This window comes from Manacus vitellinus, unplaced genomic scaffold, assembly GCF_001715985.3.
Source record: "Manacus vitellinus isolate BGI_N305 unplaced genomic scaffold, ASM171598v3 scaffold_5_pilon, whole genome shotgun sequence".
NCBI lineage: Eukaryota > Metazoa > Chordata > Aves > Passeriformes > Pipridae > Manacus > Manacus vitellinus.
This window is the reverse complement of record NW_021940682.1, coordinates 13937471-13954273: the sequence shown is the minus strand read 5'-3', so window position 1 is coordinate 13954273 and position 16803 is coordinate 13937471. Positions and strand designations below refer to the sequence as shown.

Here is a 16803-nt window from a genome sequence, read left to right as displayed (position 1 = left end):
TAATTCTAAATGGATGTTTCCAAGTGGAAACTTGGAATTTGAATTCAAATGACCTTACCTCTTTTTATTATTATTATTCTTTCCTGTATGCATTTTTCAGCTTGCTCATTCTTAATTCCTTCAGTACTTATTACTGCAATAAGCCTAATCCTGTGTACTTTTACACCCCAAGTCTGGGAGCCATAAAGTTTTTTTGCAGTCTCTCCAGGGCAAACCAGCTGTAATTGGACCTCCAGTTGCCTCACAGAAAAAAAAATAAGGAAAAGAAGGAAAAGCACATTACAGCTGAAGACAATTCTACATCTGTGTCCGTGTGTTTGTGTCTCTGCTACCCTTGAGTAACACTTTATCCTTTTGCTCCACTCCAGGCTGAGTTCTCCGAGTTGAACCTGGCTGCTTACGTCATGGGTGGCTGCATGGTGGACATGCAGGTCATGAGGAATGGCACCAAGGTGGTGAGGTGAGGAGCACCAGTTTGTCTTGAAAATTGGGTTTTCTGGACCAATGTTGGGGCAAGCAGGATTACCTCAGTGTCTGACCAGTATCCAAATCAGGGCAGCACAGTCCTGATGACATCAGGGTTTCTTGGAAGCGGTGAAAAGAGCAACCTGGCTCTGGTGGTTTTGTATCAGGTCCCAGGTGTGCAGTATGCCATACAGCCATTGTTTCCAGCCCAGACCCTTCATGCAACAACAAATGCCTCCTTTTCAGGTTCTTTTTATCCTCAGAACTGCCAGTAAAAGAGAAAATGGATCTTTCTTTCCCTTGATTTTTCTCTCCTTCTGTGTTGAATAATCTTCATTATAAACAGTGGCTGGAATTCATTAGTCTACCTGTCTTAGGTCTGATCCCAGTGGACTACCCTTGCAGTAGCCACAAAGTCCTTCCAAGCATGACCAAGCTTTGTGGTGTAGTCAACACACTGGAGGGTTTCAGAGGTGGGCCCATGTGATCCTCAAGTTCAACAAGGCCAATTGCAAGGTCCTACACCTAGGCTGGGGTAGTCTCAAGCACAAATACAGGCTGGGGAATGACCAGATCGAGAGCAGCTCTGACAAGAACAACTTGGGGGTGTTGGTGGACAAGAAGATTGACATAAGCCAGCAACATGCTCTCTCAACCCAGAAAGCCAACCATATCCTGGACTGTATCAAAAGCAGTGTGGCCAGCAGGACTGGGGAGGATTGTTTCTGCCCCTCTACTTTGCTCTGGTCAAACCCCATCTGGAGTACTGCATCCAGCTCTGGGGTATCCAACATAAAAAGATGTGGACCCGTTAGAATAAGTCCAAAGGAGGGCCATAACAATGATCAGAGGGCTGAAGCACCTCTCCTGTGAAGACAGGCTGAGAGAGTTGTTCAGTGTGGAGATGAGAAGGCTCCAGGGAGAGGTTATAGGACCTTCAAGTACCTAAAGAGGGCTACAAGAGAGTTGGAAAGGGACTTCTGACAAGGGAATGTAGTGATGGAACAAGGAGGAATGGCTTCAAATTGAATAAGGGTAGATTTAGTCTACACACTAGGAAGAAATTCTTTACTGTGAGGGTGACGAGACACTGGAACAGGTTGTCCAGAGAAGTTTTGGATGTCCCATCCCTGCAGTGTTCAAGGTCAGATTATGTGGGGTTTGAGCAACCTGTTCTAGTGGAAGGTGTCCCTGTCCAAGCAATTCTTCTTCAACCATGCATCCAATTCACTTTCCAAAAGCATTGCTCCCCTTCTTTCAGACATCAGAGTGCCTGTAATTTGCAGTTAATGTTAGAGGCATTCTCGCTAGTGCTATGTAAAGAACAGTATAAGTTGTCACATCTGTGTATGATGCCTCTGTTTGCATAGCACTGATATTACCTTTCAGCCTATTATTCCCAAACCTTCATCTTTATGAATTATTGTCAATACAAGTCACAACACTACATTTCATCTTTGATACAATAGCTTTTCTTTGTTTGTGTTGAAATCTCATTGCTATTCCAAATTAGTTCTTCTTGCCACTCCACTTCTGTTTGTATAATTCCTTTGCACTTTTTGGTGTATTCAGCATCTTGAGTTTAATATGGTTCACACATTTAATCAATCCTTTTGTTTGCTCCTAGTTCAAAATTAGAGATAGAGACACATAATACAGCATGCAGTGATGTTTTTGAAAGGGATTATTAGAACAGCTGAAAAACAGTTATTCTGAGCGTACTGACCTAAGTTTAATTTTTCAAGATGTCATTTCCAGTCCAAACAGTGCAAAGCAAAACTTGTCACTGTCAATTAGCTATGACTGTGGTCTCCATTCGCTCTTTGGTTTAATTTCACGAGCCTCTGCTAAAAACTTTTAAAGTTGTGTCTGTTACATACATTTGCTTTCTCTTGTCCCACAAATGTCTGTTTCTGTCCCATGAACCAGCTGCTGGAGCATTCATCACACAATGTGCCGTGCTAATGCACTCCTGTGTTCACTTGCTCATGATGCTGGAAGGTTTCCCAAGAACCATTTCCTAGGTTGATCACATCTTCATTTTCCTTCCCGTGTCTTTCCTCCCAAAGACATTTGTACATCTGGCAGAAAGATCTTGGGCTATTAAACTGAAACTGAAGACAAAATTTATTTCACAAGAGTGTCTGGGGCATGGTGTTCGTTTTTCTGCTCGCAGTGAATATACAAGTAGCCCAGCTAGCATTTTCGAGTGTATATTTATATATGAAATGCATCTTTTTATCAATGGCATTAGTTCAGGTATTTTTGTTTTCATCTCTGCGTGTGTAAAGACATATTTGTGTTGTGGGAAGTGGATTTGGTAAATACATACTTAGATACAGGATTTATATGGTGTAATTGTGTTACACAGCATAGTCCTTACAAGCAGCAGACATTTGTTTACAGACTGTGCTGATGTGCCCTTGGCATGCCCAGTTCAACAAGTTTAAGAGCTCAGGCCAGCCAGCTTCCACGGCCATTCCTAGCAGTACTTTAGAAGGTACAGAAATAAAAACTCTTCTTCACTTTAGAAAGTGAATTGTGGAGCATACAGCTACTGAGCTGTGTGGAGCCCCCTCAGCCCATCCACATGGGTGCAGTTGCTTCTCACTCCCTTCAAGTCCCCCGATTCCACCCACAGACATGTCCTGCCTGGCCACAGACACCCTTCAGAGTGTCCAGCCACGGGGAGATGCCACGGGGGATACCTTCAACTCAAGTATGCACCAACCCTGCTGCTGCTGCTATCTTTTTTCCATCACTTATTAGATGTCTGTTATTAATTATTAATTATTAAGCAAAATATTCAGTCACAAGTCATAATGTTTCTAGATGATGAAATATAATAATCATGTTTTTTGAACCCCCAAAGTCCTTGCAAATCCCACTGAAAAGTTATAGGAAGGTAAATATGACAGCATCTTGCTTACAAGCACATTTGGGATCCCCCCCATAGGAGCCCTGCCTGCTTCACTCTCCTCTTCATGGGGAGGGCAACAGAATGTGTAAGTTTAGTGGAAAGACATTGAATGTACTACAGACCAGTAGATTTGAAATCAATTAAATAATAAATATTTTTTAAAAGAACAATTATTAATATTAATATAAAGCAACCACTGGGCCATTCTCTCCAGTTTGACGTTACATTATCTGATAAGCTATCTAACAATTTAGTAGCCTATTAAATGCTGTCATTTTAGAACAGGTTTCCTAATTCCTTCTTTGAACTGGAAACGGTGTATTGCACATTTAAAACAAAGCTCTCTCTCTCTGCTGATCCCTTGATGCTTTCTGACACCCTGGAGTTATGGCACTCTTTTAGACCCCATGCCAACTGACCTGCATGTGCACCACGAAAGACTTGTGGTTCTTTTACCTGGCAGATAAATCCCTTAATAAGAAGGTATAACAGTCCTTAAAGCTCTACATTTACCACTTGCCTCAGGCAAATTTATTAAAAAAAAAACCAAACCCACAACCAAAAAACAACCCAACAAAAAAACCACAATCACTGACAATTAAAGACAGCGAGAAAGTGGAAGTGGAAGTGTACAGACCTCCATGATTACTAGCCTGTGTATCTTGAAACAAGTAGCAATAAATAAGTTACCACACAACATAACTGAAGCCAGGCATTACTTTGCTTGCCTGATTTTCAAAACAAGCGTGGCTTCAAGAATCTAGTTTTACAGTAACAATATTCTGAGTCTCCAGCTCCTTTTTTTTTAGCTTCTAAATTCTGCACATCTGGAGGGGGGGGCGATTTGAAATAGTATCAGCAAAATGTGCTACTGTAGACAAAGGCTATCATCTAACAAACCTAAAAAACTGCATGTGTGGTTTCTGTTCTGAGTTCCACCATGTTATGCAAGGGCTCTATCAGCCTATTCAGCACATTTTCTTCAGAGTTAGAAGACAAAGAGCTGGCCATGTAGTACCTACTACAGTCTTTGGCAAGCACTTTCCTGTTTCAGTGCCCTGTAACACGTGCCCTGACTGAGGACACTGTGGTGGGATGAGCTGGGCACCAGGAGCAGTGTTAGGCTCAGCCAGGATGTTGCTCCTTATTACCCCAGCATTTATTCGGGTATAATTGGCAGCAGACCCTTCCCCAGTGAAAAATTATGGGAAGCAGGAGGTGGCGCTTATTCATCCCAAAGGATCCCTCACCAACTTAAACATAGCAACTCTTTCAGCAGAGAAATGGAGTCATTTCTGGGTGCAATGGTTGGACTACTAAAGAACGTGAAAAATCAAATGCGGGCTTATGCCTGCTTTTAAAACCCTAATTTACTCTTTCAAGCTTTTGGGCTGTGTCACCTCTACTGGCATTAGATGTAAGGAATGGGATTTGAAGACTCATTTCTCTGAAGGGTCCTTCATATCAATATTTTCTCAGCATAAAGAGGCTGTCAGTGCTGGCTCTGTACCCACTCTGAGGTGCATTTATGCTTTCAGGATATTTTAAAAGTGTCTTAGTATATAAATGAGAATTTGGGCTCTCTCTGCTTCTGACAACAACACTTAGACTCCCAAACTATGATCTTAGGTTCTGTATTAATGATTAAATGCAGTCACATGTTTGAATTTTGGGCTTTACAGTCCTTCAGCTATTAATTCCAGAAGGCATGGAAATAAGACAGGGATATGTTGAAAATCTGGACAACTTTCTTACCTGGGGAATACTAATATCTTTGGGAGCATTTCAGACTTTTAAGGATATAAATTAATCACACACCAGACTGCTCTCATCTCCTGTCTCTCTGTAGAGCTGTCTCTTTTGCTATTGGGGCTGATCATCCAGGGGAGAAAACACACTTTCATGTCTGCATGGGACCTACCACAGTGGTGGCCATACCACTCACAGTGTGATATGCAGCCTCACTGCAACATCACGGTACAGACAACAGCTGACAGACTAGGATCTGAAATGGGGAGGAGCCTGAGTGGAGAAATGACCCTGGCAAAAGGAAAGGCATGTCCAAAACAACAGCAAAGGAGCGCTGAGGACAAAGTCTTGCTCTGGGGAAGTCCCTCTGTCATAGAGTGATGTTTAGTCCTACAGGCCTTGCCAGAATTTGGCCCGTGTGTGTAATGTGTATGTCTCACCCTGCTTGCCCTGAGTGATATGCCCTTGCAACTCACAGCTGTAGTGGGGTCAGTGAATTCTCCAGTTTGCCCATACAAGCCCATTCATTCCTGTAGTTAGCACTGACTTTCCCGCTGGTTCCAGCTGATTCAGTGCTTCTACGATGCTCTGTGTGCTGATAACAGGGTAGTAGCCTGTTGAATAACCACCCCAAAAATCCCTGAAAGTGCTTTTTTTCCCCAAGCCTATTTTTATACTGCAAGCTGCCATACAACCTCAGCATGAGGAAGCAAATCCTCTTCCGTGGGAGAAGTGGAGAAGAAACTGGCCAGCCCACAGGTGTTTTCCTGCTATTCCTGCAGATCCCAGGAGATGAATACCCTGGCTAAAAAAGATTTGTCTGCCCTAGGATGAAAGACTGTTTAAAGTCCAGTGAGGACACTGTCCACTGCCCACTGCCCACTGCACCTTTTCCCATCCCAGTAGGCTCACTCACTCACAGGTCCATTAACAAGCAGCTCCCTGAAAAGGGCAGGTAGGTTTTCTAACCTACAGAGGCCATGCTTTCTCATCACACAGTAGTGGCACATTCCGAGAAGGATGTTTTCTTGTCTCTCAAGGACTATTCGTTCACAAGAGTTGGTGGTTTCTTGCAGTTCTTCTACAGGGAGAACATCCAGGAAAGTCACTGGAGTAGCTACTGTCCCTGGACACTGATATAGGAAGTATTGATAGGCAGTAGGTAACTTTCCAGCTTCTCAAGTTCCAGGAAGCTTGTGCCGAAGACGAACTCCAAGCTCTCTCTAGTCCCTGTCTTTTTTAATTTAACTCTTGACCTAACTAGGCTCTTTTTTAGAATGTCTTTTTTCTATTTTTTTTATTTTTTTTATTACTTCCAAAGCAAATTTCTACAATTTTCTGTGAAGCTGCTGATGGGAGAAAGAAATGGCAGAAACTGATTGGGAGAGTCTAGGTTTCTAGAAGCCAGATGGAAAAATATGTCAAACTCATGGTTCTCCCAAGTTTCACAGGAAGTGCCACGTGGTAGAGTAAAATATGTGCCATGTATTCAACACTGAGAAACACTTGGGCAGTATTTTTTGTACTGATGGCATGGCAATCTGTAAATGTAATGGAGAAGTGTGTGTAACAGCCTGCAAGCTTTTGAAATTTCAGATTAGGCAAAAGACCAATATGCCAAATGACCACTTCCCTCACCAAAATACCCTGCAGAGTCAATGAGCTGGGGCGAGGTGTCTAACAGGGTAAACCCTGGCAAGCTGCAGTTACATATGAAGAAATTTAACACCTCCAGTAAACATTTATAAACTGAGATATTATTCCCACATGGGGGATGATCTAACTTTGTTTTTTAACTAATATCTCCCCTCTCTTCACCTATCTGTCCCTGTGGCTCATATTTTTTTGAGTAGGAACTACAAAAGAGTTGGGGTGTGACTATTTATGTATTTATTCTCAGTTACTTCCACCTCAGCTCCTGCTGCTAAACAGCTGCTTGGAGGCCTGCTTCTCCCTTTGGGGTTTCCTGATCTCCCAGATGAATAATGTCCCCCTTCACCTCCCCAGCAGCTGGCGCCCAGCCGACGTGCAGGCAGGATGCTGACAGTTATGGGGAAAACATTTGGCGTGCAGGCAGCTGCCAGAAAGCAAAAGTCACTCTGAGCAGACCAGGGTGGGGAGCATCTCAGAGACTAAACTTCTCCCTTAACCTTTTTGCATTTACAGTAATTCATTCCAATAAGGAATGTGTTGCCGGGGTCTAGAGCACTCACTAATTAATTAATCCTGGACTGAATGCAAGAATGATTAAAGACTGTTGTAGATTGTTTCAGTCTTGATCAACTCTCTTTTTTTTTTCCAACTGTGCTGTAATTTGCCACCTTTCCACATGGCTTTTTATTAAGGCTTCTTCCAGGGAATGGCAAACAGAGAAGCAAAGGGACAATTCCTGCTGCACCTGCACTGTACTGATCAAGATGGATCTTTGTTAATGACATTATATTGGGGTAGAGTGGAGCCTCAACAAACAAGTTGCGGGAGGGGGACAATGACAGATGTGTCAGAGGGTAGAACTGCTATTCAGAGGGACCTCAGTAACTGGGGAAATGAGCCATGGTTCATGGCTCATGATGTTCAGTAAGGACAATTGCAAAGTCTTGAGGGGAGGAACAAATAACCCCAGTACTGGTGGGGAATAACAGAAGAGAAAACAGCTCTGTACAAAAGGACATGGAGATCCTGTGTGCTCATGCAGGGAGGAAATCCTATGGCTCACTGGGTGGCATTAGCAAGCATGTAGCTAATGAGATACTGTTCACATCTGGAGTACTGTGTCCAGCTGTGAGCTCACTAGTACAAGAAAGGCATTGACAGATTGGACTGAGCTGTGTGAAAGGCCTCCAAGCTCCTTGAACTGGACTAAAGACACCCAAGGAGAGACTGAGGTGGCTTTGTTCAGTCTGTAACAGAAGGCTGAGAAGGATCCACCTATAGCCATCAGGCAACTAAAGGGGTGGTGCAGAGGCAATGAAGCCAGACTCTTGTTGAAGGTGTGCAGTGAGAGGACAAAAAAACCCCCATACTCAAGTTGCAGCAAGTGAAATTCTAATAAGATACCATTTTGTAAAAAATTTCCACAGAGAGAGTGGTCAAATACTGGAACAAAGCCCAGAGAGGCTTTGTCCTTGGGAATATTCAGTCTTGGGCTGGACAAGACCATGATCATCCCAATGTCAATTTAAAGTTAGCCCTGTGATGAGCGTGGTGTTGGGCCAGATTTCCAAAGATTCCCTCCAACTTAAATTATTCTATGACTTTGTTCTGTGATGTCAGAAAGTATTTGGATCGTCTTCTGTAAAAGCTTTGGGTTACAGAAATTTTGAAGGCAAGTTGCCATTGGCAGGTATGGTTGTTACTACATTCAGGCATTGTCCGAGTCCACATGCTTTTCCTTGTAAATGTTGATCAGTTTAGAAGTAAAATATATTGCAGATTTTTTAGACTGCCACAGGACAGTTCAGAGAGTATGTGACATGATTTTGTGGTTAGTTGAGCATTGATCTGTGGCTGAGAAGCAAATCAGAGCATCTTCCAGGTTGTCCATGTCTGCATATAGTGGTACTGGTCCTACTGCAACTGTGATTCCTGGTTCCTGCTGCATTTGCTAAACTGATCTCTCAGACACACCATGTTTTTTCCCCTACCATTATCTATTACAATGTCCCGAAAGACATCCTGTTTCTCTCCTCCAAGCTAATAAAGAGAGATCATTCTTTATTCTATGTGGCTTTTTTGTTTCTGTAAAGCAAGTTCCATTTCATCTTATTCATATAAGTAATCACATTCATTCCTTCTTCGAATAACTTCATCAGGTTTTGTTGCTTTCTGTGGAAAATATGACATGAGGTTTTGACTGAAGTGACTTTTTGTTCTTAGGTAATTTCCCGCTTTACTACAACATCCAAGATAATGTTAGATCTAACATCATGATAAGTGAAAATGTCATAGATTTCATATTAATTTTCAGTAATGTGATAACAATACTTTTAACACCCAATTAAAGCACAAAAAGAACTTGTTCCTATTTGTAAATACCATTTTCTATTACCTATCAGACACCTGAGGCACTGCACAGTTCGAGGGATTATTGTGCTTCTCATGTAGTTGTAGCCACTTATGGCTTGGAATTGTGCCTCAGAAGCTTCCCTGAAGGCTCCATTAATTGCCAATAATGCAAAGATTGTTGTATCATATTGCTTAATTATGTACTTTTCTTCCTCTCTGTGTCATGCCAACCAGATAGAAAAGGATTTGGAACGGAACTTAGTCAAAATGTGTTGATCACTGGGAAGTGTCTGAAAGCTGAATTAAGCCTCTTGAATAATGGAGGATAGATAGAACCTGAAGTGAGGATATGTGTCTTCAATGTCCTGGGAAGATATTTTTGTACTGATTTGAAGGACAAGATGTCTTGTAAGACTGGCAGTCTTTAAGAAAGAAAACAGGAGGGTCCCTCCTTTTCCCACAGCACTGGCAAAAAGCTCTCTAAACCCATCACGGTGCTAAAGCATAAAGCAAGTCTACTCTTTGGCTACAAGTGATTATTCACAGTGGAGGGGTCATTAAAAGGTATTTTGGCAATAAAAGAATCATAGAATTCTTAAGGTTGGAAAAGACCTCTAAGACCGTTGAGTCCCACTGTTAACCCAACACTGCCATGTTCACCACTAAACCATGTCCCTAAGTGCCACGTCCATGCACATTTTGAATGCTTCAAGGGAAGGTAACTCAACCGCTTCCCTGGCAGCCTGTTCCAATGCTTGACAACTCATTCCATGAAGAAATTTTTTCTAATATCCACTAAACCTCCCCTGGCACAACTTGAGGCCATTTCCTCTTGTTCTGTCACTTGTTATCTGTGCAAGAGACCAACCCCCACCTCAGTACAGCCTTCAGTGGCTTTGTTCTCCTCTCTGGACACACTCCAGCACCTCAATGTCTTTCTTTTAGTGAGGGCCCCAAGACTAAACACAGTATCTGAGGTGTAGCCCCAGCAGTGCTGAGTCCAGGAGGATGACCTAGTGTGCTGATCACACTAGTTCTGATACAAATAATCTATTCTTGTGTGTTCCTTCTTCATGGTCGTGAATCTGTTTGCATTTCAGTGAGGAAAGCTGAAGGACCAAGAAGCAAGCCAGACTTACGGTTATACACAGAAAAAAGAAATAGGAGATCTCTTTAAGGCATGAAACCTCCCAGCAGGATTTGCTGTCATCATCTTCTCTACCACAAAGCAGGCCAGGGCTCTGCTTTCTGCACAGAAATGTTATTGATGATCTTTTCAGAGCTAATCCTCTTCTCATAATGAGAGAAGTTAGACACATGGTCACCAGAACAGCTACTGCTGCTTCTGAGATGTTTGACTTCCATATTTAACATCAGAATCCCTTAAATTGTTTTATATTTCCCCATTTCTGACAAAACTATTTCCAAGACAGTTAATGCTGTCACAGATTTAAGTGTAGATGGGTCCAACCTAGGAAATTATATTCTACAGTTGGATCTCTTCCTATTAGACATTTTGGGTCCAGGCTTTATAATTTGGTTTGTCTCTGAAAATATAGTTTTACCACTAAGAAAGAAAAAAGACTGCTAAAAGACATTGGAACAAGTTGAAAAAGAGTTAGTTAAATGTAGATAAGCATCCTGCACTGCAGTATCCAATCCAGGCTCAGGACTGGCAGCACTAGCAGCTTCCCAGCCAGACACTAGGCAGAGGTAGGCTGAGCAAATACCATGGGCCTTGGCTAGCACCTAGGAGAAGAAGGCAACTTACTGCAAAGGGAGGAAAGCCACAGGGACCTGTGGGGGGCTGCTTCACTCTGAGGGTGTCTGGTTCATTTATTCACCACTCAGAGCACTGAAAGGCTCATGCCGTGTTTGGCAGAGGCCACTGCTTGTGGCAACATGAGCTGAAAGAAAAGTACCTTTTCATTCCAGAGGAAAATGAAATCTCACCGGCTATTTCAATCTGAAAATTATTTTTTTCCAACGTCCTGGCTTTTTCTTTGTTTGTTTGTTTCTTTTAAACGAAGGATTCTTCTGTCTGTAAGCCACTCTGAGAAGGTACTACGTACATTTTAGTGGTCTTCATTTTGCCGGGTAGTGGCGGAAGCCAAACTCAAATGATAACTGAGCTCTTGAGGTCCGAAAAGGGCTTCTTTTTTGTTTGTGGCCAAAGATGGGCTCCAGCTTTCTCCCAGGAGTATCATCCATCTGGCGGCTATGCTCAGGAAGATTCAAGACTTCAGGCAGGTTCTACACAGCCCAGGAACAGCACTGTACCAACATGCAGAGCACAGATTACTAGTGATATGTTTTAAACCTGTGGTCTACTTTTAGTTCTATTTACCTATCCCATCTCCCTGCCCACTAGATGTTTGAATGGAGTCTCATGTATTCCTTTTCTGACCAAACCAATTCCCATGATATGTCTTTAGCAAGGAATAGGTACAGTTTTATTCAAGACCACTCATGGTCATCTGAACATCGGTTTGAAGGTTTAGATGGAGTGAGGGAAGACATGGAGGCAGTGGAGAGCAAAGGTACCTGCTCCTGCCATAGCTCCCCTAGTCCTACTAGACAGGTGCTTAGAGACCTCAGCACAGTAGGTGCTACTGAGTTTGGCTCATCCAAAGGTTTTAGCAATGGTGTTTCAAATGTGTGACTTCTGCCTAACCCATCTGTCTGCCGGGGATTTCAACTTTCTGACATGGGAGATGTTATTGGCTTGAACCAGCAAAGAAAACATCTATGCTACTAGCTGTTCCAAATCCAAGGCTTGCTCTGTTAGCTTAAGCTTTACACTTGGAGAATGAGCAGTAGTTTGCAAAAGTAATCTTCTACCAAAAAAACAAGAATCCTCATGTGAAGCAAATAAGCTCTTTTCTCACCAGATCACTGGTATCTCTAGTTAATCAGTTTTCATGCCACCACTCCTACCATGACTATTCATTTCCCTTTTACTGCCTGCTATCCTTCCTAGCCCCTCGCCTCTCATTTTGCCACCGATTTCTGTTTCTTCGTTACAGGATCTGGGGCTCTCCAGCTGATGTTTATTCGTAGTCAGTCCCAGGTCTGGCACTCCACTGCCTTGTTCTCAGTATCCATGGGAATATTCACAGCTCAAAACAGGAATTCAGTGTCCACTTTCACTTTAGAGAATCACTCCTCATCTGCTGCACGAGAGAGTGCCCTGTCTTCCTACAGGACACAGAGTTTGAGAATAGGCTTTTCCATGTTAGTTCTCTATTCTTATGCCCATCTTCCAAGTGGAGAAACTCTTCCTTTGCCAGGACCTGAAAAGACAAGAGCTTTTCTTCCTGAGTTTTTGGCTGGCAGAAATAAAGGCACTGAAGGCAGTTACCCAGTCACTGTGTGTCTTCCCCATGAAGCTGGCCATGCTCATTGCATCCTTCCTCCCCACCACAGTACCACATCCCCATCCAGGGTGTTGGAAAGGAGGTTCAGGGGCAAGTAGTGCTGCTTCCTCTGAGGAGGCCAGACCAATGGTCTGAAGCACTCCTGTGAAAACTCAGTACATGCTGTTCCACAAGTCAAGTCTGGGGAAAGACTTGACCTGTAACAGGGACCGTTTTTTCCTCATACACTCAGAAAGCTAGATGAGGAAAGACAAGCTCCCAGTCCTCCAGGTACCACAACTACTCAGTAACTCAGCACAGATATTGAACCATGATTATAAGAAGCTGGTTAATCCTTCCTGAGGACCCTTGCCTGCCTCCAGGATACTTTCTACACAGCAAGTCCAGCAGAATGGAGCAGCTCAAGCTTTCCAAAATTTGTATTCTCTTGCTGTTTCTCAGCAGGGGATCACCGCTTCCCTCATCCCCATTGACACCAAGGAGGTCCATAAATCAACTGCACAGCGATAGCACAGGCCTCCTGATGCTCATTATTCATCTCACTGCTGGAGGAAAGCACCACCTTTGGTGCCAAGTACATTAGGGAACATGCTCGCGTTTAAAAAAACTCCACGGGAGGGAATCACAACATTTCCAAAGCTTGGCCTCTTGCATCACAAAAGCTGAGCATGCTCTTCACCATGTCTCGGGTGGGCAATAACAAAAGTCCAAGGCCAACAAACAAAATGAACAGCTTTGAAACAACAAAGCTGTGCTGGGGCTTGTGTACAGTGTTTGTTGCCACAATCTGGCCCAGAATCACCATCTCGGATTTCCCTGCCTGAATGATGGAAATATAAATAGGGGCTATAAATCCAAAGTATTTCCAGCTCATACATCCAAAGGATAGAAATTATAGTCTCTTAGCAAGGAAAATGTTCAAGGATAGTGAGGTAATGGAACCTGGTTACAGGACTCATTTCTCTGAAAATCTTTAATACAACATGGAAATTTTTCTGATGTCCTTGATGCAACCTCTGTTAATGTATAAAATAATCCCATTTCAGTGGAAAAGCCCCTTCCATGCCTTTGAGAATGAACTGCTGAGCACCATTTTGGGAACAGCTTCTTTCCAGGGACTATTTCCAGAGATTTTTGAATGGCTCCAAAGACACAGCGTCAGCAAGGAATCAAATCTGCCTGCTTGAAAGATAATCTGTTGCCTGTTGGCTTACCTAGAAAGGACCTCACTTTTCTGTGCATTTGCTGAGAGCTGCTGCTGTTGAACCATAGGAGTCCCAGCTCTAATCTTGCTAAATAATATTCTGGAAGTCCCTGCCATGAGTCACAGCACTGTATGAGGGGCTCTGCTCATTTGATTACTTATATTACCATGCCTGCCCTTCGCTTGTTGACTCATATCCATAAGAGCTTGAGATGTGCTGCGTACGTACTAAACTGATTAAAGGGGGAATGTATGTCAATGATGGTACGATAGCTTTTTGAAATCCCTTATGATCTTCCCACCCACTGGGCATTGCTTCAATATCGAGTTCAATCATCAGGAAACAAACTTGCTCTCTCATCTGCTTTGCACATTGCAATGAGCTTGCCAACTATGGCCAAGCTTTTAGAAAGAAAAGAGAATCCCCCCATCAGTGAATTTATGACCCTTGGTTCTAGCTGGGGCTCATTCCTATGCATGTCTGAGTGACAAGAAAACTGCAGAAAATCTGTTTGGCCTGTTTCTATGCTCTCATACTTGCAGCTATGTTGGATTTTTCTTTTTTTTAATGGCTAGGAGTTTGGTTTGGTTTTGTTTGTTACCTTCTAACACAAGCAACCCATGAGGAGAGGCCCAGAGAAAAACAACATGTGTTAGTGAAAAGAAAGGGGAAGGATCGAAAAGAAACAAGGAGAGGCTGGAAGTGTTGCTGAGCATTTCAAAGTAAAACATCACTCCCCTCGTTTCTTCCAGGTCCTTCAAGCCGGACTTTGTCCTGATTCGGCAGCATGCCTACAGCATGGCACTGGGAGAAGACTTCCGCAGCCTCATCATCGGCCTCCAGTATGGTGGCATCCACACAGTCAACTCCCTCTACTCCATCTACAACTTCTGCAGCAAGCCCTGGGTGGTAAGTGATGATCGAGCTCTACTGCACATCAACACTGCAAAGAAGATATCCTGTGTCGATAAAGCACCAAACTCAGCTGCGTCTCTTTCATAGGAATTTGTCTCTTTAGGTTAAAACCACCATCTAAACAACCTTAGGAGTCCAGCTGGGAATTCTTGGGGAAAAAAAAACTACTAGCATTACTTCTTTATCAGCCTCTAATTGTATCAAAGTGTTATTTCTTCACCCTAAGACATTTCACTTGTCCCAACTCTAAAGGGTCACAAACAGCTAACAGTACAGCAACACCTAGATGTCTTGTAAGACAGAGTAGATTAATAGATTAATAATATCAGATCAATAACAACATATTCTTGTCCTGACTAAAAAAAAAGATAAAGCTACCTTAAAAAAAATTTATCATTTACTGTTTTAGAAGGCATCTGAACTACACTACTTCTAGCATCTTTTGTTAGATGCATACTTGTGGTACCCAGGTGCCCCAGCCTTAGACCTTGTGCTCCTTGCAGGAGTGCACCTTGCACTTGTCTTCTCTTCCCACTTTTTCTGGGTGGTGTTTCATTGTGAGGAAATTAGCTGAAAATAAAGACAAGAAAGTTAGAGAGGCTAATCTTTCAACTAGGTCTAAGAAAGAAAAGGGAATATAGAATAACAAAGACCTGAGAAAGAGGCAGAAGGAAGGGGAAAACATGTTGGCTTGGGCTTGCATTGTCATGTTAGTAGCAGAGAGGCTACAGGGGTGGCTTCTGTGAGAATCTTCTGGAAGCTTCTGCCATGTCTGACAGAGCCAATGTCAGCCAGCTCCAAGATGGACCAAGGCTGAGTCCATCAGCAACCTTGGGAGCACCTCTGGGAGAACAGAGTTAAAGGGGAAAAAATCTGCTGCAGAAAGAGCAGCAGAGAGAGGAGTAAAAATATGTGAAAGAAACGACTCTGCAGACAGAAAGGTCAGTGCAGAAGGACGGTGAGGAGGTGCTCCACGTGCCAGACCAGAGGTTCCTCTGCAGCCCATGGTAAAGACCATGGTGAAGCAGCTGCCCCCCTGCAGCCCCCCCCCCCCCTCCACCCTGCAGGTCCATGGTGGAGCAGATACTCACCTACAGACCATGAAAGACCCCATACTGGAGCAGATGGATGTCTGAAGGAGGATGCATCCTAGGTTTGAAGCAGGGAACTACAGCTGTATGGATGTGAGAAGGAGATAGGACTTTCCACTATGCCCCCATGGAAAAATTTTAGATGTATTTTCAGGAATTCTCTTAATGCATAAATTTAACTTGGGGTGAGATGGAATGTTTATAGGAAGTCATAACTATCATCCTCATCACCTAATTAAGTGTTTTGTTATTGTTGTTTTTTCCTTGGAATAAATATCCTATTAGTCTTCAGTGTGTTCACTGGTAGCCCAAACCCAGATGAGGTCTGTAATGACTCAGAATTTTATTTCCATGACTGAGCAGTGTTGGATTTAACTAATTTCTTACTAAAATTATACCAGTGTAATGAACAGTCTTCTCAGTTTTCATCCCTTTTATAACATTTGTGGGGTTTGTTGAGACCAAAAGCAAGATCCCGTCTTTTCCAAAAATGTTCCAGTGCAGTAATAAGAGTAGTGAGAGCAATCTCACTTTGCCATCACGATATAGGTGGATTATACACACTTGACCTCAGTTCCCATTTGAATGATAAGGGTTACTGGGAGAGGAAAGAGGAGAGAGAAATCACTTTCAGACTCAGTTCGATACTTTCATGTTGATTCTGACAGTGGGTCCTAAACACACAAGTGCATTGACCCTGGTAACCAGACAAAAAGCCCCCACATTTACACTGCCTTTTGCTGACAATCATGTGGTCCAATCCATCTGACTTTGGGGTTAAGTCAATGAGGGCTTAGTTGACATATTTCAACTCATGCCTTTTAATTACATTTTTGAAACCTCAAGATGTGAAAGGCCTATTTTTAGGAATCTAAAACAAAAGAAAACAAACAAACAAGCACATTAAAAAAGACAAATAAATAAATAAAGAAAAAGAGAGAAAGAAAGAAAAAGAGAGAAAGAAAGAAAGAGAGATAGAAAGAAAGAAAGAAAAAGAAAGAAAGAAAGAAAGAAAGAAAGAAAGAAAGAAAGAAAGAGAAAAAAGAAAGAAAGAAAGAAAGAAAGAAAGAAAGAAA

At 42.7% G+C, this 16803-nt stretch overlaps 1 protein-coding gene across 1 annotated transcript in view; it reads left to right on the top strand.

Annotated features, from left to right (window-relative positions):
* Window positions 1–16803, top strand: part of SYN3 (synapsin III) — a 177508-nt gene that overhangs the window by 23574 nt on the left and 137131 nt on the right. Inside the window, exons 3-5 of the mRNA XM_008924225.3 lie at window positions 369–460; window positions 6294–6296; window positions 14474–14630. Coding sequence (XP_008922473.3) covers window positions 369–460; window positions 6294–6296; window positions 14474–14630 — 252 coding nt within the window. The remainder of the gene's footprint in view (window positions 1–368; window positions 461–6293; window positions 6297–14473; window positions 14631–16803) is intronic.